General features: G+C 40.2%; 1 protein-coding gene across 7 annotated transcripts; it reads right to left on the reverse strand.

Moving 5' to 3' along the window:
* Positions 1 to 137: 137 nt before the first annotated feature.
* LOC146516182 (integrin alpha-L-like) lies at positions 138 to 25,883 on the reverse strand. Of its 7 annotated transcripts, none has more exons than XM_085162756.1 (25): positions 25,321 to 25,882; positions 24,503 to 24,620; positions 22,248 to 22,336; positions 19,085 to 19,167; positions 18,891 to 18,987; positions 18,417 to 18,544; positions 17,999 to 18,141; positions 17,715 to 17,872; positions 17,306 to 17,434; positions 17,148 to 17,200; positions 15,058 to 15,163; positions 14,857 to 14,984; positions 14,439 to 14,581; positions 14,155 to 14,312; positions 13,746 to 13,874; positions 13,586 to 13,638; positions 10,706 to 10,790; positions 9,448 to 9,587; positions 9,107 to 9,253; positions 8,797 to 8,994; positions 7,238 to 7,362; positions 7,010 to 7,149; positions 6,782 to 6,912; positions 1,934 to 2,050; positions 138 to 1,737 (listed from the first exon to the last, which is right to left on the reverse strand). In XM_085162756.1, the coding sequence occupies exons 1-25, from the start codon at positions 25,355 to 25,357 to the stop codon at positions 1,726 to 1,728; spliced, it is 2,847 nt and encodes a 948-aa protein (XP_085018882.1). In that variant the 5' UTR covers positions 25,358 to 25,882; the 3' UTR covers positions 138 to 1,725. The 7 variants fall into 7 exon arrangements, with proteins under 7 accessions (XP_085018882.1, XP_085018876.1, XP_085018877.1 ...); XM_085162750.1 differs by having other exon boundaries at positions 17,306 to 17,441; positions 17,722 to 17,872; positions 25,321 to 25,880; XM_085162751.1 differs by having other exon boundaries at positions 13,746 to 13,881; positions 14,162 to 14,312; positions 25,321 to 25,880.
* Positions 25,884 to 25,907: the final 24 nt, after the last annotated feature.

Below are 25,907 nucleotides of genomic sequence, written 5' to 3' on the forward strand. Positions count from 1 at the left end.
GTGATCAGTCACGTAACTGTGTTCAGCATCTGACACATTTAATTAAATCCTGTGTTTTAACAGGCTCATTGTGTGTTATTTTCTTTCAACATTATTTTTATACATTCCTGTGACTTAAATGTAGCTCACTGTAGAGATTTTTTTATTAAAAACATGTTTATTTTAATGAAATAATAACCCAAAACACTCATTTGTGCCTCAAACGTTTTGGTAAAGGTGTAAAATCTTCTACTTTGATACTGTAAGTAAACTTTATGCATGTATTCCAAATTGTCTGATTTTTAGCATATGTTGTTTCCATTTTCAGTGAATATTTGCCAGTTTTTTAAAAGGTTTTTTTCACAAATAAAATGTTAACTACATTCGTTCAGATCATGATTCAGGAAGCGTAAAAAAGAGATGAACATCTATGCAACTAAGTGCATAGTTAAATGAAAAAACATACATAAAACACGTGTTCACATGGGTATTCTTGGTGGAAGACATTTTTCTCCCTTCTGGAGGATTCTTCATTCAATCCTAACGATCGTTGCAGGTAAAATAAATAAAATGAAGCTCATTAATCTTTAAACCCAGCTTGTTATCCAGTGGTGAAGATAGCCAAGTGGAACAGGAACATGACTAACACCAGGGTGGCGGTGGATCAAATCTGGGTGCTGATTATCAAAGCAGACAACCACATGTGCTCCTACAACACAAACATGGGGAACAAGTCTAAATAAAATTATAATAAAAGGTAAAATTTAAAGGAATAAATAAAAGGTACAAACAAATTCCCAAGATATGGAAGTAAAAAAAGGTAAATGGAAAATGCCAAGCAAGATAAGGGTGGAAAAATAAGAACGGACAAAACAAAATGAAAAATCCTCAAGGTAAGTGTAACGTTTTATTTAGTGCACAAACAGTTTTTCCTTTTTTTATATTGAGAGGCAGGAACTGACACGTTTATGTTCAGATTTTCAGCGACAGTAGCTGACTGTGGCCACAAGATGACAGTAATGTTAATGCATAGAAACAGGCGAGGAGCTTAGTGACAGTGCTGTGTGATGTGACAGGCTTTGATATGTTTTATTGTTTTTGAATTTGACAAGACAAACGTTTAAACACATCAGCAGAGTCTCTGTGAAACAACGATAGATTCTGGTTAACTGAAGGCCCAGGCTGCTGATAGCTTCTCATGATGTTTCTTCCTCACTCTGTGTGTTTACACACCTCTCAGCTTGTAATTATGAGTCATTATTAATCTCTGGCTCTCTTCCACAGCACGTCTTTTGTCCTTTCCTCCTTCCCTCACCCACAGCTGGTCACAGCAGCTGGCTGCCCCTCCCTGAGCCTGGTTGGGCTGGAGGCTTCTTCCTGTTGAAAGAGAGCTTTTCCTTCCAACTGTTGCCATGTGCTTGTTAATGGGGGGTAGTTTTTATTGTTGGGGTGTTCTCTGCATTCATCTCTATTTTGTGCAGAGTCTTTGTGGGCTTTAGGTGACTGTTGTTGTGATTATGTGGGGTGTGAATAAAACAAAACTGAATGTAAATTAAATAACTAAAAATTAGGAAAGAACAAATTGAAAAGTTTTACATTTAAAGACAAAGTTATTTCTCATTGTTTTCATCAATAAGTCTTTTATTAGTGATAATAATTACTCCATGATAATAACATGTTTTTTACTTGCTAAAGATCAGAAATACGTTCTTGAACAGTTCAGCTCTCACTTCTTCTGCATTATTTTTAAATGGGAATCTGTAAAAAGTTAAAAAAAAAAACAAACAAAAAAAAAACAGGTCAAACTTAAACCGCAGGTCAGAAAAAAGCTCCAAACCTCATATTAAATCCTACTAAATATTCTTGGTAAATATAATAGGACATGACTATAGTTGTATCTTTGGTTGTATACAATAAGCATGTAAATACAGACTGTACGGACGACTGAACTTACCTCAAGGACAGCCTCTCTTTCAGAGTCCACGCTCAGGACGGCGCTCGCGCTCTCGCTGTCAGGTTGAAGGAAGTTAAGTCTGATCCTGAGAGGTGTTGATGTGTCATCCACATAGTTCTGTAAGAAACAAAGTCGTTGTCATCATCATTTCAAAAAGCCTAAAAATACTACGATGGTAACAAACTCAAGCACTGTTATTTGATAAGTCTTAGAGCCAGTAGCGTTTTTTATACGGGCAACACGGGCGGTTGCCCGGGACGGCATCGTGGTGGTGGTGGTGGTGGTGGTGGGTGGCATCACGGGCATTGGCAACAACCCCCCCCCCCCCCCAAAAAAAGAAAAAAACTCATGGCAGCACATATTGGGAATGTCATAAGCACCGATCGATTTTCTATCGCCCATTTGCTGGGAGTAAGGGCGCCCTCTGTTTGCGAACTGGTGCACCTGCTGCTTGCGGCACAGGGATAGAGGGCGGGGCGGCGGGGGATTCTCTGGCTGGCTGGAGCAGCATCTAATAACCAACTCAAACAAAATCAAACATAATAGAAACAAACCAACAAAAACGAAAACACCAGACATTATGATACAGACTTATAATTTGCACCGATGCCATCCATCCATCTTCATCCGCTTTATCCGGGGGCGGGTCGCGGGGGCAGCAGCCTAAGCAGAGAAGCCCACACCTCCCTCTCCCCAGCCACCTCCTCCAGCTTATCCGGGGGAACACCAAGACGTTCCCAGGCCAGCCAAGAGATATAATCTCTCCAGCGTGTCCTGGGTCTGCCCCGGGGCCTCCTCCCGGTGGGACATGCCCGGAACACCTGAACCAGGAGGCGCCCAGGAGGCGTCCTTGTCACCACCTCAGCTGGCTCATTTCGATGTGGAGCAGCAGCCGCTCTACTCTGAGCCCCTCCCGGATGGCCGAACTTCTCACCCTATCTCTAAGGGAGAGGCCAGCCACCCTTCGGAGGAAGCTCATTTCCGCCGCTTGTATCCGAGATCTCGTTCTTTCGGTCACTACCCACAGCTCGTGGCCATAGGTGAGGGTAGGGACGTAGATCGACCGGTGTTGTGCCAAAGTAGGTATCCCCGACAGAATTTGTTTCCCCTGTGCTGGGAGCACGCAAGAAGTACTGATGTTTTCATTTTGTGAAAAAGTGAAAAATTTGTATCATTACTAATTTTATAATGGGCCATTACATTACCATTCAGTTTGAGGGTTACAACATTATATAATTATATATTTATTGCGCACGGGTATCAGATGGGATTATTTTAACAAACCATTAACGTTTTGGCTGATAACTATTTTTATATTTGTATTCTCCTATAACTTTACTATATAAAGAGCTAAATCCTCCAAAGTTTCAGGAGTAATGCGTCATAATAAGAAGTGTTTGTGAACGAAAAATCAGCAATGTGGGATACTGTTTGTCCGTGATTTACACAGGGGGAACAAATTGTGGCAGGATCAGCCTGATATTATTTGTATCCCACTATAACTTCGTTGTATAAAGAGCTAACATCTCAAAAATGTCAGGAGTAGTTAGTCATTATAAGAAGTGTTTGTAAACTAAAAATCAACAATGCGGGATACTGTTTGTCCGTGATTTGGACAGTCCAGCGTGTGCTCCTGACGCAGGGGAAACAAATTCTGTCGGGGATACCTAATTTGGCACAACACCTGGCAATGCGAACCAAGCTCTTGCAACGGTTGTATAGGGATCGAATGGGCCGTAGCAATGGGCCAGACGCCCCACACTCCCGCAGCACCTCCCACAGGACACCCCGAGGGACACGGTCGAATGCCTTCTCCAAGTCTACAAAACACATGTAGACTTTTTGGGCAAACTCCCATGCACCCTCAAGTATCGTTGAGAGGATAAAGATTTGCACCGATGTTTTTTCGAAATTCTATACGCGAAAAGTGAGCACGAGAGCCCTCGGTGAGTCTGCTTGCTGCTGAAGTCAAAGTAAACTTTATTGTCATCTCTGCTATATACAGTACAGTTGTTGTAAAGGCTCACCTTTCAGCACATTCACTTCACCAAATGCACCTTGTTTCTTTTCCTCACCTTTGATTGGGTGTGGTGCTTGGCCTTAATTGCACTCACCTGTCACTCGTTATATAAGGACTGCACTCACCTACCCCTCACTCTTTCTTCACTCCCACATGGGGCGGCAGCTGAGGTGAGTACTCTTTGAGTCTCCTGAGTTCATGTATTGTTTCAAGTTACTTAAATCATACTTTGTCCTTTTTAGAGATAGCAGTCCATGTGTGTCTTTCCTTCCTTTACCCATTATTCAATAAAACGACAAAACCTGTAAATTGACTGCTTATTCTCATTCTACTCGGATGAGCCCATGATGATGACTACTCAACCCTGAACCTTCCTTCCTCCATAACAACAGTATATAAAGAAACAAGACGATGTTACAGCAGTGGAAGTAAACAAACTATATATATATATATATATATATATATATATATATATATATATATATATATATATATATATATATATATATATATATATATATATATATATATATATATATATATATATATATATATATATATATATATATATATATATATATATAAGAAGAGTAAGAAAATAAATATACACTTTAGGACCAGGGGTAAAGGGGACAATAACAATTTACACAACTGGGCTGTGCGAAATTCAGTATGGTTCCGACAACAGTTTTATGTTAATGTACCATCCGTAATATGTTGTGTGTATGTGTGTTTTAATGCTTAAAAACTAAGCATTAATACTGATGAAAATGAGTTTTTCACTTCTGTTTGCATCATTCAGGTAGATTCATTGGGATTTTTTTTAATTTAATTTTTTTAATGTAGCTACAAATCGCCTCATCTTATCCACCTAACATTTCACACACACTGCTGCTAAATGAGCAGATTTACCCATTTTAATATCCATTTGTTTGATTTTTAAAAAAAATTAAATTAAAAAGTACCTAAACAACACTATCCTGCTGTTGTCTGTGGTGTTTTGGTCTCTGGATACAGGATCAGGGTCTGCCTGCCCCTAGCTTATAGTTACGGTTGGATCAGGTGACCCTGAATCCTCCCTTAGTTATGCTGCAATAGGACTATGCTGCTGGGATTTTGTTCCGCAAGCACCTCTTCATTGTTGAGCACTCTGCATTTAATCATTAGTTATTATTAATCTGTCTGTTTTCCACAGCTTGTCTGTTGTCCTGTCTCCCTCCCCTCACCCCCAACCAGTAACAGGAGATGTATGGCTGTCCCTCCACTGGTTGTGCCTGAAGTTTGTTCCTGTTGAAAGGGAAGTGTTGCTTTCCACTGCTGCAGAGTGCCAACTCATAGGAAGCTGCATGATTGCTGGTGTTTTCTGTAGGATCTTTATTGAGGTGATTGTGATTTGGTACAATATAAATAAACCTGATTATTGATATTAAAGGCCATATATAATGCCTTTCCTTATGTCTTTATCATTCTGTCACAGTGGTAGATGCTCACATTAAGCATGTCCAAAGCTTGCAGTCAAATGATTTCCTGTGGCAAACCCTAAAGGGCGTGGCCAAAAGAAAAGGACTTGTAGACAAATCCCCGCCCACCTTTTCTCAATGGTTTAAACCGCAAGCTTGCGAGGGGCAGTCAGTCAGGTAAATGTAAAATGTAAAATAATCATGTAAAATGTCTTTTATATGGTACCAACAGTGTTGGGAAGGTTACTTTTAAAATGTATTCCATTACAGATTACAGAATACATGCCCCAAAATGTATTCTGTAACGTATTCCGTTACGTTACTCAAAGAGAGTAATGTATTCTGAATACTTTGGATTACTTAATATATTATCATGCTGTTTACAACTACATGAATGTACTATTGCTGTGATTTATTACTGTTACTGAAGGTCCGCGGCTCCAAACTGTAGTAAAGGGACCTCTGGCTAATACGTCGGGTTAGTGTCGGCTCGTAGCTGAAAACTAGCTTTACTTTGTTGTCTGGGTCAACTTTGCTAGCGAGAGACAGAGAGAAGCGTTCAAAGGCTGCTCCAACAGAACTTATTGTTTTTGGAGGAAAACACGAACACGGTGTACAGTCGAGTCTTAATAGCTTACTTACAACTGGGCTCGTCAGGCTCTCTTCTTGGCTGCAGTGGTTATTATTATATTTACATGCTTCCAGCTCCCGTTTTTGCTCGATGACAGCTCATACTTTTCCTTTTTCTCCCTCCCTCGCTCACAGACACATAACGTGTATGGCAGTCCATTCTCCCTGCAGCACGGACTACACTGCCCATGATGCTACATTCTTTAGAGCTATACCTGTAGCATTCTGCCTATTAGCTTAGCACAACAACAACAAAAAGGCCTCTCTCACCCAGGAAACATACAGAGAGAGAGAGCGTCGCCCTGTAACCATGGCAACCGCAACGCTGCCGCCTGGAACAACAGAACGTAGCTGTCAAACAAAACCCAAACAGTCCTGACCCGCCACAATATGAAACAGGGAAGTACCGCCGTGTAATCCATTTATTTCAACAAAGTAACTGTATTCTAAATACCACCTTTTTAAACGGTAACTGTAACGGAATACAGTTACTCATATTTTGTATTTTAAATACGTAATGGCGGTACATGTATTCCGTTACTCCCCAACACTGGGTACCAAGCCCTTTGAGGCTCGGCTAAATTCAGAATCTTATGTGACATGTCCATAGTGCGTGTTATGGCTTAAAACACTAAAACAGCTTACAAAACTGGCGCTTTAAGGAAAAGCGGTGATTGAACGATGTGTTAAAGTCATCAGAGAGTGAATAAATAAACAGATGATGTTCAACATTCTTACTGCTCTGTTGATGGAGTAGCTGACGCAGGTGTTTTCATCTCTCAGCTCCAGGGTCTGACTGAACCTGCTTTGACCTGCTTGACTCGTCACATTAAGTGTGTATGTGATGTTCAACGCTGAGCTCACTGGCACTGAAAAAAGTCACATTAAATAAATACACATTAATGTGTATTTTTAAAAAACAGTTTTAATGTTCCACATTTGTCCGCTCATCACAACAAAACCTACCTGCTTTGCTCTTTGTTGCTTCGACCTTTTCAAAGCATGCCGTTATTTTAACCAAAGCTACATTTTTATCTGGACTCGGGGTGTCAAGGTTCTCAGGGTGAAAAGACAGACGAGCCAAGACGTTGAAGACCGGCTTGGATCTGAAAGGAAGCAAATGAGCTTAAATAGATTGTTGCTTCTTCTGTCGCTTAGCTTCTTTTATAGGTGCAGTGTTCATATAATATTCACCTGAATACAACAGCTGCACCATGTGATTCAACCACAACACCCGGGAGTCCATCCTCCCCGAGGTCCCCAAAGATGGCCCTTCCAAAGAATTTCAGCCCACGGTCTATATTTTTTCCCATGATTCTCTGGAATAACGAGATATTAGAGAAGAGTCTAAATACCTCTTTCAGATGACATTACATGTCTGTGTCTACGATAGTGCTCTCATAAGTGTAAGTCTGATAATATTATCATGCTGCAGATAATTAAACTTAAATGCAAATGCACAGAGGGTTTTGAGAGTGTACGAACACAACTCCATAAGCACAGACAAAAAAGAGAAAAGGCTCTGCACGTCGTTCAGTCGTTATTCTACAATATTTTGACTTGAATACATTTAGGCTGGCAGGTTGTGGTGTCTGACAGAGAAACAGAGATTCTACATGTTCTAAACCCACCATTTAAACTAGTGTTGGACACAAAGTTCTTTGGGCAGGTTGTCATATTTTTGAAGTTATATTACAGCATTACTAAAACAATCAAGAGGCGAGCATGGAGGGGCAACAGTGTTGAGCAGATCCATCGTTTGTGCCTCAGTTCTCTGATGGTTTATAAGATTTGAAGGTTATAGAAATAATTTTCCTCCTGAATCTTTGATAATAAAGTAAGTAATAAAGGTCTTTTAACCTCTTAAGCCCCAACGCCCCCTGATACGGGGGCAAAAAGCAGGAGATCAGGTAGGCTTGGGGCTTAAGAGGTTAAAGGCTTTTTTTAGAAAAAAACATTGGCTGCTTTTTAATTCATTTTCGGTCCAGGGGGACTCGGGGAATGTTTTTTTCATTTTTAAAACCACTTAACACTCACCTGTGAATCATTAAAGCATAAACAAAGCTCAAAGACTGAAATTATCTAAATTGTTCTTCTAATTGAATTTCTTTTGATACGTGTCGTTTGATTTTTTTGAGTTGGACAGAAAAAAGATAATTTCTTTCGAACCAACACAGTGGAGGCTCTGTTATGGTTTGGGGCTGTCGTTAAATGGCCAGTCGGGTTCACGATTTGTCACAATTTACAGAATTATGAACACGGAAGAGTACAGTCAGATTTTGATCCACCTGGAAAGCGCCTGATTGCAGATTGCTAAATTTCTTTTAGCATCACAATGATCTCAAACACGCTGCCAACACCGTAAAAGTATACCTTTATAGAAAAGCACACAGTGGAACACTAACAGTCATCGACTGGTTTCCCCAGAGCCTGGACCTCAACATTACAGAGAACAAAAGGCAGCCAACATCCAAAGAGAAGCTTTGAATGTCCTTTAAGGAACTAGTCCTGAAGACTACCAATTACAAGAAAGAAATTACCTGCCTAAGAGAGTTCGGGCTGTGTAAAAGAATAGAGGCAGTCCAAAGCTTGTTATAATTGTACAAACTCTATTTTTGCCTCTTATATCGTATTTCCATTTATTTTGCACATGTTTGCAAGAAATCACTACACCTACTTAGCATTTTAAAAGCAGAATATAAAGACATGACATGTGGCTCAAGACCTTTGCACAGTAGTGTTGTCTGTGTCACCTGGCTGAAAGTGCTAACTATCCCTCTCTGCCTGTTGCCATGGTAGATATACACAGCCCCGCTCTTATCATCCTCAAGCGGCGCTCCGACAGCTACGTCTCGGAGTCCATCTCCATTCAGGTCTGGAAGACTGGATATGGTGGTGCCAAATCTACCCATGGATGGTCCCGTCACATTCTGGTTACTTTCCAGTACAGTCTAATAGGAAATGAGGATGTTAATAATGGACTATGAAAACACATGCATTTATTTTATCAGCTTTAAAGCTCACACAGTGTCACACCGGATCTTAGTTTTTATTATAGCTCACCTCATCGCTCACAGAGTAGATGTAGACCCGGCCTTCTTTCTTCACCTGAGGCAGATGAAACTGTGGAGCTCCTACCAGCAGGAAGTCAGTGCTCCCATCTGAATCAACATCTAATGAGCACAGCTCAGCACCGAAGTAGGAACCAATCTAAAAATGTTTTGAGTGTAAAGGATGATTTACAAAGTCAAAACCAAACCCAGTAGTACAGTTATTAAGAGCTGTCCTCTTAATATGACACAAAATCCAAACTTTTACAAAAGTTTTGGCACAAATATTTCCATGCTTTAGCTCAAATCTGAATAATTTTAAAAATCATGATATTTCTTAACATAGTTACCAACCTGTTCTCCACGAATTTTCTGCACTTCTGTCCAGTAAATGCAGTGGTGTCTGAAAACGATCTGTCCTGTTTGCTCAAACTCTGGTAAACCCACGAAATACAAAGGAACACCGTTTTTCTTTCCAATGGAAATGGAATTTCCTGCAACAGCCAAATAATAATCTGCTAAATGTTCACTCTGGATCTCATATGTGCTACACTATGGTATCTCAAGTCATAGAAAAGTAATCTTATTAAAGTAGCAGGTATCATATAGACAGTGTTGGGAAGGTTACTTTTAAAATGTATTCCATTACAGATTACAGAATACATGCCCCAAAATGTATTCTGTAACGTATTCCGTTACGTTACTCAATGAGAGTAACGTATTCTGAATACTTTGGATTACTTAATATATTATCATGCTGTTTACAACTACATGAATGTACTATTGCTGTGATTTATTACTGTTACTGAAGGTCCGCGGCTCCGAACCGTAGTAAAGGGACCTCTGGCTAATACTGTGGGTTCTGTGTCGGGCTCGTAGCCGAAAACTAGCTTTACTTTGTTGTCTGGGTCAACTTTGCTAGCAGAGACAGAGAGAGGCGTTGAAAGGCTGCTCCAATGGAACTTATTGTTTTTGGAGGAAAACACGAACACGGTGTACAGTCGAGTCTTAATAGCTTACTTACAACTGGGCTCGTCAGGCTCTCTTCTTGGCTGCAGTGGTTATTATTATATTTACATGCTTCCAGCTCCCGTTTTTGCTCAATGACAGCTCATACTTTTCCTTTTTCTCCCTCCCTCGCTCACAGACACATAACGTGTATGGCAGTCCATTCTCCCTGCAGCACGGACTACACTGCCTATGATGCTACATTCTTTAGAGCTATACTTGTAGCATTCTGCCTATTAGCTTAGCACAACAACAACAAAAAGGCCTCTCTCACCCAGGAAACATGCAGAGAGAGAGGGTCACCCTGTAACCATGACAACCGTAACGCTGCCGCCTGGAACAACAGAACGTAGCTGTCAAACAAAACCCAAACAGTCCTGACCCGCCACAATATGAAACAGGGAAGTACCGCCGTGTAATCCATTTATTTCAACAAAGTAACTGTATTCTAAATACCACCTTTTTAAACGGTAACTGTAACGGAATACAGTTACTCATATTTTGTATTTTAAATATGTAACGGCGGTACATGTATTCTGTTACTCCCCAACACTGCATATAGATAGTAGGTAATAATAAAAAAAAAAAAAAGAAATGGGTTTACCCAGGTAACCCTGCATTCGTTCTTGAGGTCTATGGAGAAAACTACGCCAGCTGTTCGATCCCACAGAACCCACGATCAGGCTATCCTGCTCACAGAAACATCTGATTACAGTTCAGGCTGAACAGAGACAGAGAGGAACTGAGATACCAGTAACAGTGATGAGGTAATGTCGCAAATCCACAGTCATGAATTAAAATAAGAACGCTTACAAAAAAGCAAAGCTCAGCTAAAAAGAAGATTTTGAGCTGCCTCGTTGACATTAAGTGATAGGAACTGTAGGAAAATGATGTTTTTCCACTATCACTTAAAGCACACCACTAAGGCTAGGCTTGGTTATAATCTGAAGCAGAAAAATTGCATTTATAGTCTCATTCATGGGTTTAATGATCCACTGTAATTATTATTTTAATTAATAATCGACATTCTGTAGTTGTATTGACGGACAGTTTAAAATGTATTATTAGAGTTTCTTCAAACTGTTTCTATGTTTTGAGTTTGATATACATTTTGGATTTTTTGGGGAAAGTAAAGCTTTTATGGTTTGTTTTCTTTGCTGTACATAAAATGCATCCGATCACTCCAAAAAAACCCAGCAGCATACTTATTTTTCTGTATTTCAATAACTACAGAGGAGATGCAACTCATGTTGCTGATGCTGTGGAAAATGTAATTAACAACAGAATTTTGCAGTTATTTGCATTACATTACACATTGTTTTATTCACAAGAGAATATAGGAAACATATCAAATTTTTGAACAGAATCGGCTGTGAAGTTGGTCCTGTCTTCTTGTAGACGACTACAAGAAGACAGGACCAACTTCACAGCCGATCAGATCTGCACACTGTTAGACCTCTGCCTTACCACCACATATTTCAAATACAATGAAGGCTTCTACAGACAAAAACATGGCTGTGCCATGGGCTCCCCCGTGTCACCTATTGTAGCCAACCTTTACATGGAGGAAGTGGAAAGGAAGGCTCTTGGCTCTTTCAAAGGGAGAGTACCCAGCCACTGCTACACGTATGTAGACGACACCTGGGTCAAAATCAAGACACAAGAAGTGGAATCCTTCACTGCGCACATTAACGCTGTGGATAAAAACATCAAGTTCACCAGGGAAGACACAAAGGACGACTGTTTGCCTTTCCTGGACTGCGCCGTGCACATTGAAGAGAATGGCAACCTCAACATCGAAGTTTACCGGAAGCCCACACATGGACCAGTACCTCCTCTTTGACTCCCATCACCCTCTGGAACACAAACTTGGAGTAATTAGGACCCTACACCACCGGGCAGAACATGTTCCCTCTAAGCCTGAAGGGAAAAAGAAGGAACACACACATGTAAAGGAAGCACTCAAAACATGTGGTTATCCTGATTGGGCGTTCTTAAAGTCAGCAAAGAAGCACAGAAAAGAAGATCAGACACCAGCGAGGGAGGATAAGAAGGACAGACGCAACAACATTGTCATCCCCTATGTAGCCGGTGTATCAGAGAAACTCAGGAGAGTTTTCTCCAAGCATGACATCCATTTGCATTTCAGACCCAGCAACACGCGAAATACAAAACTCCAAAACACAAACTTAACAATGTGGTGTATGCCGTACAGTGCAGCGAGGAATGCCCAGACCTCTACATTGGAGAGACCAAACAGCCACTTCACAAGCGCATGGCACAACACAGAAGAGCCACCTCCACAGGACAAGACTCAGCAGTTCATCTGCATCTAAAGGTCAAAGGTCACTCTTTCGAGGACGTCAATGTTCACATTTTGGACAGAGAGGACAGATGGTTTGAAAGAGGAGTGAAAGAAGCATCTATGTCCACTGTGAGCGACCATCTTTGAACAGAGGCGGTGGTTTACGACACCAACTCTCTGCCATCTATAATCCAGTTTTGAGATCCCTTCCCAGACGCCTTAACGCCCACTCACATCCTGGGCCATCTGACCTCAGGAATTCGCATTATAAGGTGGGGCCAGGTTTCACAATGAACTCACCCGAAACCCTGGCTGATTGGGACCCACACCCAGTTTCACACCTTGGCTCATGTGGTTAGAGGATCATCAGGGGGTCCTTTTGTTCCTCTGTGAGGGGAAACTCCCATTAGGGTTTAAATCTGGGACTCTCCACCATTTGACCTTAGAACTGAAGAAGATTCTCGGATGAGAGGTGAAACGTCTTCAAGCAACTTAAAGAAGTCCAGACGCTTTTCTTTGCAAGTTACTTTGACTATGATGACCTGGATGACTGAGAACCTTCACAGACATATGTATGAGAGAGCTTTAACCTGCGTTTGTGGATGAAATGGTGAACTGTGTTCACAGACAGTGATTTCTGGAAGTGTTTCTGAGCCCATGCTCATCTGATTTCCATGAAAGAATTATTCCTCTTCTTAATGCATTGCTGCCTGGGGCCCCAAAAATAACAGACATCCAATATTAATTTTTGGCCTCGTCCCTTGTGTACAGATTTCTCTAGATTCACATCTATTGGTGATATGCTGTACTGTAGCTGGTGAGATATTAAAAATCCAATATTAGTGGATTGTCGGGTACAGGTTCAAATTAAAGTTCTTGATTTTTAAAACAACTTGTTTTACAAACAGAAAGACTGAAGAGTACATTTTACAATTCTAGCACATTTTCAGTGTTTCTCTTTGTGTCAAACAGTCTGTCAGTGTGGATTTTATTTTCCAAACAATAAGAATTTAAAATTTTAGAAAGTAAAAGTAAAGTTTAGCAGTAGTCAGTGCTTTATTATCTGCGCTTTAGCTGCACCTGTGTATGTCAGGTTAGCCGTGACAGAGAAATTTCAATCTCGTCACAAGTAAATAATTTACACTTTGAATGTGTGCAGTTTTAACCTTTTGAAATCACCTTTTTGAAAACAGCACTGAATCCACTGAATTCTGCCCGAGTAGCTGTGCAGCCTAAATAAATAAAGAGATACATGTGACCACCACTGGTCCACACCAGGAAGATAACAGTGATTTTTGTAAATGTATTTATCAAAACAGGGAACAAAGTTTAACATCACCTTCTACAGTAAATATCTTTTTCGGTAAATTCTCCAGCACTCCTGTGAGTCCATCGTAGTTCTGAATTTTGAAGGCATTTCTATGTTTTGGCTCTGAAGCAAAGGTCCTGAATTTATCCAGGTTAACATCTTTGACCTGAAATCAGAATACTGCTTGAAAACATGAAATTCAAAGTCTGACATCAGCATGGGAAGTAAAAACTGGACTAAGAACTGAAATCTGCTGAGCTGTTTGTGCTGAGACTGACACCATGATGCATTTCTACTTTAGTATGACTGTGTATCATCTAAATAACAGTGAATAAAACAGTCTAATACTATAAGAGTGTTTATGTGACACAAAATGATCACATTTATTTGTCTAATGGATAAATCTGATTTTTCTGTTGGGACTGGTGTCACACATCACATCCTACCCCAACGACAAGACGAATTATATTTTTATCATCGTATCTTCTAATGATCCCATTCTTGTCTGTATCAGAGGGCTCTCCATCTGTGATTAGAATCAGAACTTTGGTAACATCAGGAGAGGCGCCTGCAGCTGGGTTTTCAAAGATTTCATCTCTGAAACAAATGCGAAAGCAAAGCAACACTCAGAATAAACAACATTTAAAAATATGAATAAATGAACAAATACAGTGCTCATTATCTCACAGCTGTATTGATCCTGCTGCTTTTGACACAACTTACAACACAAACTCGAGGGCTCTGTGTGTCCTGGTGAGACCTTTTAAATGTTTTTCTTTTGCAAGTTTATCGAGAGCACGTCCAGCTGCATGGTCGTTGAAGTCAAACACTTTGTGGACTGTTGTGGAGAACTGAACTGCTGCAAACTGGAAAAAACCCCAATATGTTAGGTATATGACTGTGGCAGGGCGTGGCTTGTGGTGCTGTGCAGGGAAGGCAGACGCACCTGTATGGCATCCGCAAACCCCAAACACATGACCCATTACAATATTTAAGTCGGCGGGGCTTGATTGCGGATGCCATGCAGGTGCGTCTGCCTTCCCTGCACTGCACCACAAGCCACGCCCCGCCACAATAACATCAGGTATAGTTGACATTAATTGGAATATGCTTTGAGTAATTTAACGAATAGTGTAATGACCTTTACTGACAACATCATAAGGTCAGTTATGTCCACAATGAAGTCTTTATTTTTGTTGAATTCTCTGTCGCTCATACTCGCTGATCCATCAAATAAAAAAACGACTTCCACAGACTTATTTGTTCGTTCTGGGGGAAAAATTTGAACAATTTTAAACAGAATGTAACCAGGAACATATAAAACTTTAAAAAACATTTTTACCTTCAACAACAGAAGAAGAGGTTTGTTGAAGATTTGGGATCTGGTGACAGACAATATTCAGGTAGGAGTTGTCGGAACAGTTGCTGACTGCAGTTGTGCTGCAAACCTAAAACAAATTATAACTGAACTTAAATGTCCAACAATGGAAATATTTAGCAGTTACAGTACAGCTAAATGCAGAGCATAGCTTAAATCTATGGGAAATCCATCTGTGCTGCGTAATCATAACAAAAGATACAACTTAAAATGTTGACTTTACAATATTACATAGATTCAAATCAATTGTATTTTATTTATAAAGTGCCAAATTACAACAACAGTTGCCTCAATGTGCTTTATACTGTAAGGTAAAGATCTTACAATAAAAGAGAGAAAACCCCAACAATCAGATGACCCCCGTGAGCGAGCGCTTTGACAACAGTGGGAAGGAAAAACTCCCTTTAGATGAATGAGCATAATTAAAGTGATTACTCTGCATCCTGTGGAGAACATGATTTCAAGGCAAATCATTCAGCGCTAGGGATGCAACGATACCAATTTTTTCAAACCGATACGATACCGATACTTGGATCTGAGTACTTGCCGATACTGAGTACAGAAACCGATACTTCTAACACACACACACACACACACACACCCACCCACACACACACACACACACACAAATGCAATTAATTGGAAGACAGGTTTTATTTTATTCTCTGCCAATAATAAATAAAATCTTAATAAAAATGACCACAAAAAAATTTCAAGTGAAAAATAAGCACTTCTGTTAAATTATTGCAGAGTCTCCACATTGTAATTTTACAAAATATGAACTATTGGCACTGTCTCGAGCTTTCAGAATAATAAATAAACACTTCTGTTTGGAATAAAATAAATACAAATTAGGTTTGAGAATAAAATAAACGTTTAAATTGTTGCAGAGTGTATATATTGTAAACAAACAAACAAAATAACGAAAGTATTTGGCATTGACGAATAAACTCCTCATCTGCCCGTGGATCATCAGTCCACTGTGCCGTTAAACCGAGGACTGACATCGCGCACACACTGCTTGTCTTTACCTCTTCAGACAGTTTTGGCACCATTATCTCTCTGATGTGTGGGCGGCTGGGAATTTCATATCGCAGCTCGAGTATGCTGAGAAGAATCCTATGGTTTCCACGACCGGCATTGGCTGGTCATCCAGAGCGATAAAATGAGTCCGAGCCTCTGTTATTTAAACTGCCCGTGGATTTTCTCTAAACATTTTTCATCGCTTTTCCAAAACCTGAGTTAAAGTTGGCTGTTCCGGTCCACACTGCTGACATTTTCTTTAGCCTAGCTACAGCAGCCTCCAGTTTTTCTTTTTTTTATCTGGAGCCGCCAGTCTCACTCGTCTAACCCTGTGCCTGTTTAGCGTGGGAAGTCCCCCTAGTGGCCAATCTAAAAAACTACAACAAAAATGACAAGCCACCCTCTGATTAATGAAATAAGTTAGTATCGGTTCATGGTATCGGTTAACTTTTACGAGTATGAGTACACACACATTTTACAGTATCGGTCCCGATACCAGTATCGGTATCGGTGCATCCCTATTCAGCGCTTATTCAGAATTGTTCAATTTCATCAGCTTTTCTAAACCCTGATGTCACACTGCTAGAATAAATATTTACACCAATGAGATGATCACATGTTTCAATTACACAAAAAGTCTCACGCAGCATGACAGTATACACTCCAGGCCCCTACAACCACAAATGGTGCTCACTAGTTCAGAAAATTGATAGAAGGATGTATAGAAATAAAAAGTAAAGCTATTTTTTTATTTTATCGCTTTAAAAAAGTACTGAACTGTCACTCGAAAGAGCAGGTTCCCACCAACCAGTGAAAATTTGATTTTACTTCACAGAAATAAAATCAGTGCTGCTGGATTATAGATCAATAACTTATCTGGACATCAAATGTGAGGAGATTATGTGATTTTCTTTATTATTTTAAAGTCGTTACTTTATAATATTAAGAGCCTTGAGGTGACTGTTGTTGTGATTAGCTGCCATATAAATAAAACTGAATTGACCTGAGCTGAGTTGAAGTTAGATATTCACCTTTTTGAAAACAGCACTGAATCCACTGAATTCTGCCCGAGGAGCTGTGCAGCCTAAATATGAAGAGATACATGTGACCACCACTGGTCCACACCAGGAAGATAACAGTGATTTTTGTAAATGTATTTATCAAAACAGGGAACAAAGTTTAACATCACCTTCTACAGTAAATATCTTTTTCGGTAAATTCTCCAGCACTCCTGTGAGTCCATCGTAGTTCTGAATTTTGAAGGCATTTCTATGTTTTGGCTCTGAAGCAAAGGTCCTGAATTTATCCAGGTTAACATCTTTGACCTGAAATCAGAATACTGCTTGAAAACATGAAATTCAAAGTCTGACATCAGCATGGGAAGTAAAAACTGGACTAAGAACTGAAATCTGCCGAGCTGTTTGTGCTGAGACTGACACCATGATGCATTTCTACTTTAGTATGACTGTGTATCATCTAAATAGCAGTGAATAAAACAGTCTAATACTATAAGAGTGTTTATGTGACACAAAATGATCACATTTATTTGTCTAATGGATAAATCTGATTTTTCTGTTGGGATTGGTGTCACACATCACATCCTACCCCAACGACAAGACGAATTATATTTTTATCATCGTATCTTCTAATGATCCCATTCTTGTCTGTATCAGAGGGCTCTCCATCTGTGATTAGAATCAGAACTTTGGTAACATCAGGAGAGGCGCCTGCAGCTGGGTTTTCAAAGATTTCATCTCTGAAACAAATGCGAAAGCAAAGCAACACTCAGAATAAACAACATTTAAAAATATGAATAAATGAACAAATACAGTGCTCATTATCTCACAGCTGTATTGATCCTGCTGCTTTTGACACAACTTACAACACAAACTCGAGGGCTCTGTGTGTCCTGGTGAGACCTTTTAAATGTTTTTCTTTTGCAAGTTTATCGAGAGCACGTCCAGCTGCATGGTCGTTGAAGTCAAACACTTTGTGGACTGTTGTGGAGAACTGAACTGCTGCAAACTGGAAAAAACCCCAATATGTTAGGTATATGACTGTGGCAGGGCGTGGCTTGTGGTGCCGTGCAGGGAAGGCAGACGCACCTGCATGGCATCCGCAATCAAGCCCCGCCGACTTAAATATTGTAATGGGTCATGTGTTTGGGGTTTGCGGATGCCATGCAGGTGCGTCTGCCTTCCCTGCACGGCACCACAAGTCACGCCCCGCCACAATAACATCAGGTATAGTTGACATTAATTGGAATATGCTTTGAGTAATTTAACGAATAGTGTAATGACCTTTACTGACAACATCATAAGGTCAGTTATGTCCACAATGAAGTCTTTATTTTTCTTGAATTCTCTGTCGCTTATACTCGCTGATCCATCAAATAAAAAAACGACTTCCACAGACTTATTTGTTCGTTCTGGGGGAGAAAAGCATGAAAATATTTAACCTGGAAGATGGAAACAGACATAATTATACCTCAAACAGTCCTACTAGATTTTCTGGTCTGATGAAACAAAGATTCATCTATAAGCATGAACATTATTTAATTAACAAATGCAATAATTATGATCTCACAGTTGTACTCAGCCACTGTTTCTAATGTAACTGAACTTACAGAATCAATCAGAGTGCTCTGTGTGTGTTGGTGAGTCACTTCCAGCTTCATAGTTGTCGAGTTCAAACATTTTGTTGACCACTACGGTCTGCTGGACACAAACAGTGCCTTTACCGCTAGAACCCGCCGCCCCCAATATTTTTTTTACCTTGGGTGGACGGTCCACGGTCGAGTTTCATCTTGTAACACGCTTTGTTCAGAGACGAGTTCCCACTGTGTGGATGCACTGCACTTGGGCTGCAAATCTACATCAGGTTTTAAACGAGACAAAGAAATATGATCTGAGATCATTTTTTATGTTTTGAATATTGTCAGAGGAAATGTTTTTTGAGTGTTTCTTACAGTGATTTGAGAGCGCATGGCGTCCTCAGATATCGACAGTCCAAATTGCCTGATGGGTACTTGCATGTGTGCGGGCCAAATTTCTGTGACAATAACATCAGATTAGTACCTTATATTAAAAACACAAATACACTACATCATTCTGCAATAGAAAAAACCCGTCTCTTAAGTGGACCAGACCAGGTGAACTGTAGTCTTTGCCGTGATCTAGATGATGTTTCTTGCAGTTTGCAGTTTCACATGGTCTTCATAGACATTGTGATGTCTAAATTGTGCCGATAATTAATAGCACTACTGGTATGACAGTAAAACAGTAAAAGTATGAGAATTTATTCTGCTATGACTAATAAAAATTTCAAGATTAGCTTTTTGGACAGGCTGATCCTAAATCCGTCCCTTTAAAGGGTACCTATTATAATTCAATTGAATTCAATTTTATTTATACAGTGCAAAATCACAACAACAGTTACCTCAAGATGTTTTATATTGTAAGGTAGACTCTACAATAAACCTATTATACTTCTCCTTACTTTCTGCCATATATCCTGTTAGAACTGTGGTTGCTAATATTAAACATGGGCAAAATAAAGTCTTAAGAGTTTGTGCATCCAATCCCTTCAGACTTCTCCACACTGAGTTTCAAGCAGTATTTTCTCCTTAAAGCACTCTGAGCGCTCAGAATAGAAAAATGCTATGTAAGCACCAGACTATTAGCCGCTTACTCTTGGCCATTTGTGATGTCAAACACAGACCATATCTTTAATTCCCTCATCTGAGACACACAGCTGCTGTTCAAACGAAATTTGTTTTTTAAGGCAGGTGAATTCACTTCTTTCAGGCACTGAATAGATCAAGGACTAGTATACGAACAATCTACTATAGTAGAGTAGATTCCAAGGATAAAAATGTGAAGTTGGTAATGAGTAGAAGAAGAAGTTCAATTCTGTTCAATTCTAATAGTACTAATTTACAACAGTGCTGTATATTGCAAGCTAACGACCTTACAATAATAAACTTGATCAAGTACAAAATGGCCTGATTCAAAACACAAAAACAGTATTTAAGAGAAATGACTAACGTGAAATTATCGGAGGTTTCAAATAATCAGGAGGAGGGGTCGCTGATCCTATATAAGAGGAGGGTCATTATCCCCCGCTGGTGCTTCTTTCCTGTCTGTCTTTTGTGTGTTGTTGTTTGTTTGTGTTTTAAGGCTCTACACCCTGGGGTTGCTTCACTATCGTTTGTTTTGCTTGCTCTCTATGTTTTATTTTTGCTGTAAATGTACTGTTCTGCTGTTCATATGTCACTGTTTAATAAACAGAGGATCTTTTTGAGTGATTTGATTTTAATTGGATCTGAAACGCTGGACCTCCACAGCGTTAGTGGGATAAGGTTATCATATTGGGTTCCAAATTTGTGACCCGACACACTTTGCTCTCAGACTGCGGGTTTACTTGTTGTTCCTAGAATATTTAAAAGTAGAATGGGAGGCAGAACCTTCAGTTTTCAGGCCCCTCTTCTGTGGAACCAGCTTCCAGTTTGGATTTGGAGGCACTAGCTCTACTTTTAAGATTAGGCTTAAAACCTTTCTTTTTTAAAAAAAGCATATAGTTAGGGCTGGACCAGATGACCCTGAATCCTCTTTTAGTTACACTGCCATAGGTAGGGATGGGTACCGGTATCCGGTGCCATGATGGCACCGGTTCTGACATAAACGGTAGTAACCAGACCGAAAAGCAGCGCACATTTCGGTGCTTTATTTCGGTGCTTTTTTTTTCCTGAGATGTGATACACTTTGAATTCTAGCCAATCATTTTACGTTTCCGAGGATAGTAGGCGGGTCCAGGTACGTACGTTCTTTTAGAGCAGAGCTACAGGTTAAAAATGCTCAAGGCGAAGCGGTCAAAAGTCTTGCTGTACTTCACAGCAAAAGATGCAAACTCAGCAGCCTGCAACAAGTGCTTTAAGGTGATACTGTGGAAAGGAGGTAACACCTGAAATCCGATGAAACACCTGGCGGCGCATAGCGGTTTTTTTAAAAGCCGAAAAATGCGCCGTATTTGATAGCTTGCTGCGAGACCTCACACCGAGCGCATCTACTGCAGGTGTGGTGCCTGTTATCGGACGAAGAGTTAGCAACATCCCCCAAAAAGCTGAAGAGTAGAGTCCTGGCCCCTAGCCCTGCCAGTGTAGCAGAAATGATGATGATGATGATGCAGCAGCAGCCGTTCTTCTCTGCGTGAGTAGCTTAATGTTGTTCGTGTATAATTGACGTTGAGTAGGCTAACCACGTTATTACATTAATGCATGTAAGGTGAACTAGCAAACATCATCATAGTTACATGCGGCTGTCTTCTTGTTTGATGGCAGATACTCCCTTCACCCTGGCCAAAAAGGCTAAAATGACCAAATAAAAAGTGGGAAACAGTTAAACATGAGAGGTTTTTGGACAAAGTTTGTGTTTTTTCCATTGATTAAGCACTGCTTCCAGCCAAGAGTGATGCCATATATGCCCTATAGCTGCAGAAAAGGCTAACATTGTTATCTTTTTACAAAAAAAACAGCTGAACATGAGAGGTTTTTGGACCAATTTTGTGTTCTCCATTCTTTAAGCACCGGTTCGAGCACCGTTTAAGCACCGGCACCGTTTCAAAAGTACCGGGTTGGCACCGGTATCAGATAAAACCTAAACGATACCCATCCCTAGCCATAGGTCTAGGCTGCTGGGGGGATTCCCTCGATGCACTGAGTGTTTCTTTTTCACTCACTGATATGTGTTTATACACTTATTTGCATTAAATCATTAGTTAGGTCAAAGGGGTCATATGACTGTTGGAGTTTCTCCGTTTTCTGTGTAGTATTGTAGAGTCTTTACCTTACAATATAAAGTGCAGTGAGACAACTGTTATTGTGATTTGGTGCAATATGAAAGAAAAACAAAAAACAAAGCTGAATTTAAAATCAAATCTTGAATGTGACTCTGGAAACTGCAGCAGCTGCAGAGTAGGTGCTCATTCGGTTTGAGTGAGCTAACTCTTACAAATCCAGTTTAGTAATGGTTTCAAAACAGCTTTGTTTCATATACAACCTCCATACTGTGGCAGTAATTTTTAATGTCCTGATTAAACATGTCATTTGCATTTCAAAAACCACATTAATGTACCTGGAACAATGATGCAGCTGTGGGTCAGGTTCAGATCAGATGTGCATGTCTCTTCACGTCCTAGCTGCTCTGGTGCAGTGACAAGTGTCCTGTGGACACAACAACACTTGTGATAATCACTAAAAAGAGTTTTTTCTGACCTGTGCTCTCAGAATTTCTACAGTGGCTTGCAAAAGTATTCGGCCCCCTTGAACTTTTCCACATTTTGTCACATTACAGCCACAAACATGAATCAATTTTATTGGAATTCCACGTGAAAGACCAACACAAAGTGGTGAACACGTGAGAAGTGGAACGAAAATCATACATGACTCCAAACATTTTTTACAAATAAATAACTGAAAAGTGGGGTGTGTGTAATTATTCAGCCCCCTGAGTCAATACTTTGTAGAACCACCTTTTGCTGCAATTACAGCTGCCAGTCTTTTAGGGTATGTCTCTACCAGCTTTGCACATCTACAGACTGAAATCTTTGCCCATTCTTCTTTGCAAAACAGCTCCAGCTCAGTCAGATTAGATGGACAGCGTTTGTGAACAGCAGTTTTCAGATCTTGCCACAGATTCTCGATTGGATTTAGATCTGGACTTTAACTGGGCCATTCTAACACATAGATATATTTTGTTTTAAACCATCCCATTGTTGCTCTGCCTTTATGTTTAGGTTCGAGGTCCCGCTGGAAGGTGAACCTCTACCCCAGTCTCAAGTCTTTTGCAGACTCCAAGAGGTTTTCTTCCAAGATTGCCCTGTATTTGGCTCCATCCATCTTCCCATCAACTCTGACCAGCTTCCTGTCCCTGCTGAAGAGAAGCACCCCCAGAGCATGATGCTGCCACCACCATATTTGTGCGTTCAGAGTGATTTGCAGTGTTAGTTTTCTGCCACACACAGCGTTTTGCATTTTGGCCAAAAAGCTCCATTTTGGTCTCATCTGACCAGAGCAGCTTCTTCCACATGTTTGCTGTGTCCCCCACATGGCTTGTGGCAAACTGCAAACAGGACTTCTTATGGTTTTCTGTTAACAATGGCTTTCTTCTTGCCACTCTTCCATAAAGGCCAACTTTGTGCAGCGCACGACTAATAGTTGTCCTATGGACAGCTTCCCCCACCTGAGCTGTAGATCTCTGCAGCTCGTCCAGAGTCACCATGGGCCTCTTGGCTGCATTTCTGATCAGCGCTCTCCTTGTTCGGCCTGTGAGTTTAGGTGGACGGCCTTGTCTTGGTAGGTTTACAGTTGTGCCATACTCCTTCCATTTCTGAATGATGGCTTGAACAGTGCTCCGTGGGATGTTCAAGGCTTGGGAAATCTTTTTGTAGCCTAAGCCTGCTTTAAATCTCTCAATAACTTTGTCCCTGACCTGTCTGATGTGTTCTTTGGACTTCATTCTCTTAGACAACCTCTGAGGCCGTCACAGAGCAGCTGTATTTGTACTGACATTAGATTAAACACAGGTGCACTCTATTTAGTCATTAGCACTCATCAGGCAATGTCTATGGGCAACTGACTGCACTCAGACCAAAGGGGGCTGAATAATTACGCACACCCCACATTTCAGTTATTTGTAAAAAATATTTGGAATCATGTATGATTTTCGTTCCACTTCTCACGTGTTCACCACTTTGTGTTGGTCTTTCACGTGGAATTCCAATAAAATTGATTCATGTTTGTGGCTGTAATGTGACAAAATGTGGAAAAGTTCAAAGGGGTTGAATACTTTTGCAAGCCACTGTATGTCACTTTAACGTTTCAGTTGAATTTGAATTCAATTACTTGGGCAGTAGCAACAATACAGGCACAGTCTCTGAAAACGCCCCTGGACCACATTGACAACAACCACGAATACTCTCAGGGTCAATGAAAGTAAATATGCTGTGTGGGCATTATTTATTTGTCCCTCGATCAGGACAAAGGTAATCTTTACTTTTACCCATGTTTGTTTAAGACAGCAACTAGAGTTACATGACCTTTCGTTTTATCAAGCGGTTTGCTTTGCACTTTTGGGACATCAAACGTGCTCTGATCATCAAATCCCAGCTAAATTTTTCCCCTACTTTCTTTCCAGTCCATTTCCTGTCCCCATCCTCTATGAGAAACGTTAAATAAAAAGTTCTATTGTGCCTTAGTGAGATCTGATCAGACAGAAATAAGACAACAACAAAAAACATGCACTGATTTGCACAGAAAAACCACATTAATGATGCAAATATGATTTAATATTTTGATACTTTGCATCTTTAGATTAGCTTTGATACTCACCCATTGTTCTTGTCAGACAGTAACTGAAGCACCTTGTTTTGGAAGAAATCTTTTTGTTCTGTAGTAAAGATGCGGGTGGTTGTCGTATCAATGTTGAAAGCCAGACATACAGAGGTGGCTGCAGCACATCATAAAAGAAAAATCATGATTTCATCTTGTGTAAAAACGTTTGGTTGGCAATGGTAACACACTGAATTTGAGATCATTGGTTTTAGAAAGTTACAGAAACGGTTCGACTGAGGCCGTAAATCAAAATCGAGACGATGTGTTGAGAGGGGGGTCCTGATACACAATACACATCTGATTAAGTGTGTTGGCTTCTTACGAACTTTTGTCTACATACAAAGAAGCTCATGACAAAAACATACTACAAATACTGTGTTCTAATTTGAGCATCTAGAGGATCGGAGGATCAAGTGTGACCCGTTTTCCACAACATGATATAAGATGGTTAAAAGAACAAAGGCCATAGTATTCCTAACATTTCTCTCTGTTGTTGATTTTAGCATGTATCACCCACACAAAAGCTTTGTTTGTGCACAGGTCTGAACTTTAAACTGACACAGTTACAGTCGGCCGTTTTCTCTTTTACATTAAATCAGGCCAGATGCACACTGACTGGATCTTTCTACTTTAAAAACAGACACGAGATTCCTCTCAATCTTTTTATCCAACTCTTAAAAAGAAAATCAGTAAAGACATTTCTCCAAATGCTGAATTACACCTTCAAACAGTCAAATAGAAAAGACAACTCTTTCCTCACACTCAGCTTCTTTTTTTGATATGATTTTGTAGAAATGTATTTATTTAGATCTTACCAACAGCCACTGCGCAGATGAGCCAGACTAACTTCATCTTTTCTACTGGTCGTTTCCACAGAATGGTAGAAAATGATAAAGGCTAAGGAGGAGTCAGAAAATGAGGAGGGCCCACGCAGTTTGAATTCATTTTTAAGAGGAGTCCTTCTACACATCACGTGCATGGCTTCAGTTTTGACAGAAATATACAGTTTAAATGTTATGAACTTGTTAACTTTGTGCGCCACTTTGTGACTCCTGACTCTGAAAAGTTGAAATATATGTATAAATAATTGTCTATTGTTTGCTAAAATTCAGATTCTCACAGTTTTTAGGTCTTTTTGTTAATAGTTTATGAATAATCACAAAGCATCCAACCACCGCAGAGTCCTCAGAAAACTTCTGAAGATGGCAGGTCTCTGTGCAGTGGCTGAAGTCTGTGGTGTTGAGGGTGAAGAGGGAGAGGACAGTCCCCTGTGGTGCCCCTGTGTTGCTGATTACCTTGTCAGACACACACTGTGGAAGACGCACATATTGTGGTCTTCCTGTCAGGTAATCAACAATCCAGGACACCAGAGAATTGTTGATTATATTTGACTGATCTCTGA

The sequence above is a fragment of the Neolamprologus multifasciatus genome, chromosome 6 (genome assembly GCF_963576455.1).
Source record: "Neolamprologus multifasciatus chromosome 6, fNeoMul1.2, whole genome shotgun sequence".
In the NCBI taxonomy this organism is placed as follows: domain Eukaryota; kingdom Metazoa; phylum Chordata; class Actinopteri; order Cichliformes; family Cichlidae; genus Neolamprologus; species Neolamprologus multifasciatus.

Coding starts and splice junctions, on each gene's coding strand:
- LOC146516182 (XM_085162756.1), bottom strand. CDS start 25,357: ATGAAGTTAGTCTGGCTCATCTGCGCAGTGGCTGTTG. Junction 24,621..25,320: donor CATCTGCGCAGTGGCTGTTG/GTAAGATCTAAA, acceptor GATGTGCTGCAG/CCACCTCTGTATGTCTGGCT. Junction 17,873..17,998: donor AGAGCCCTCGAGTTTGTGTT/GTAAGTTGTGTC, acceptor CATTTGTTTCAG/AGATGAAATCTTTGAAAACC.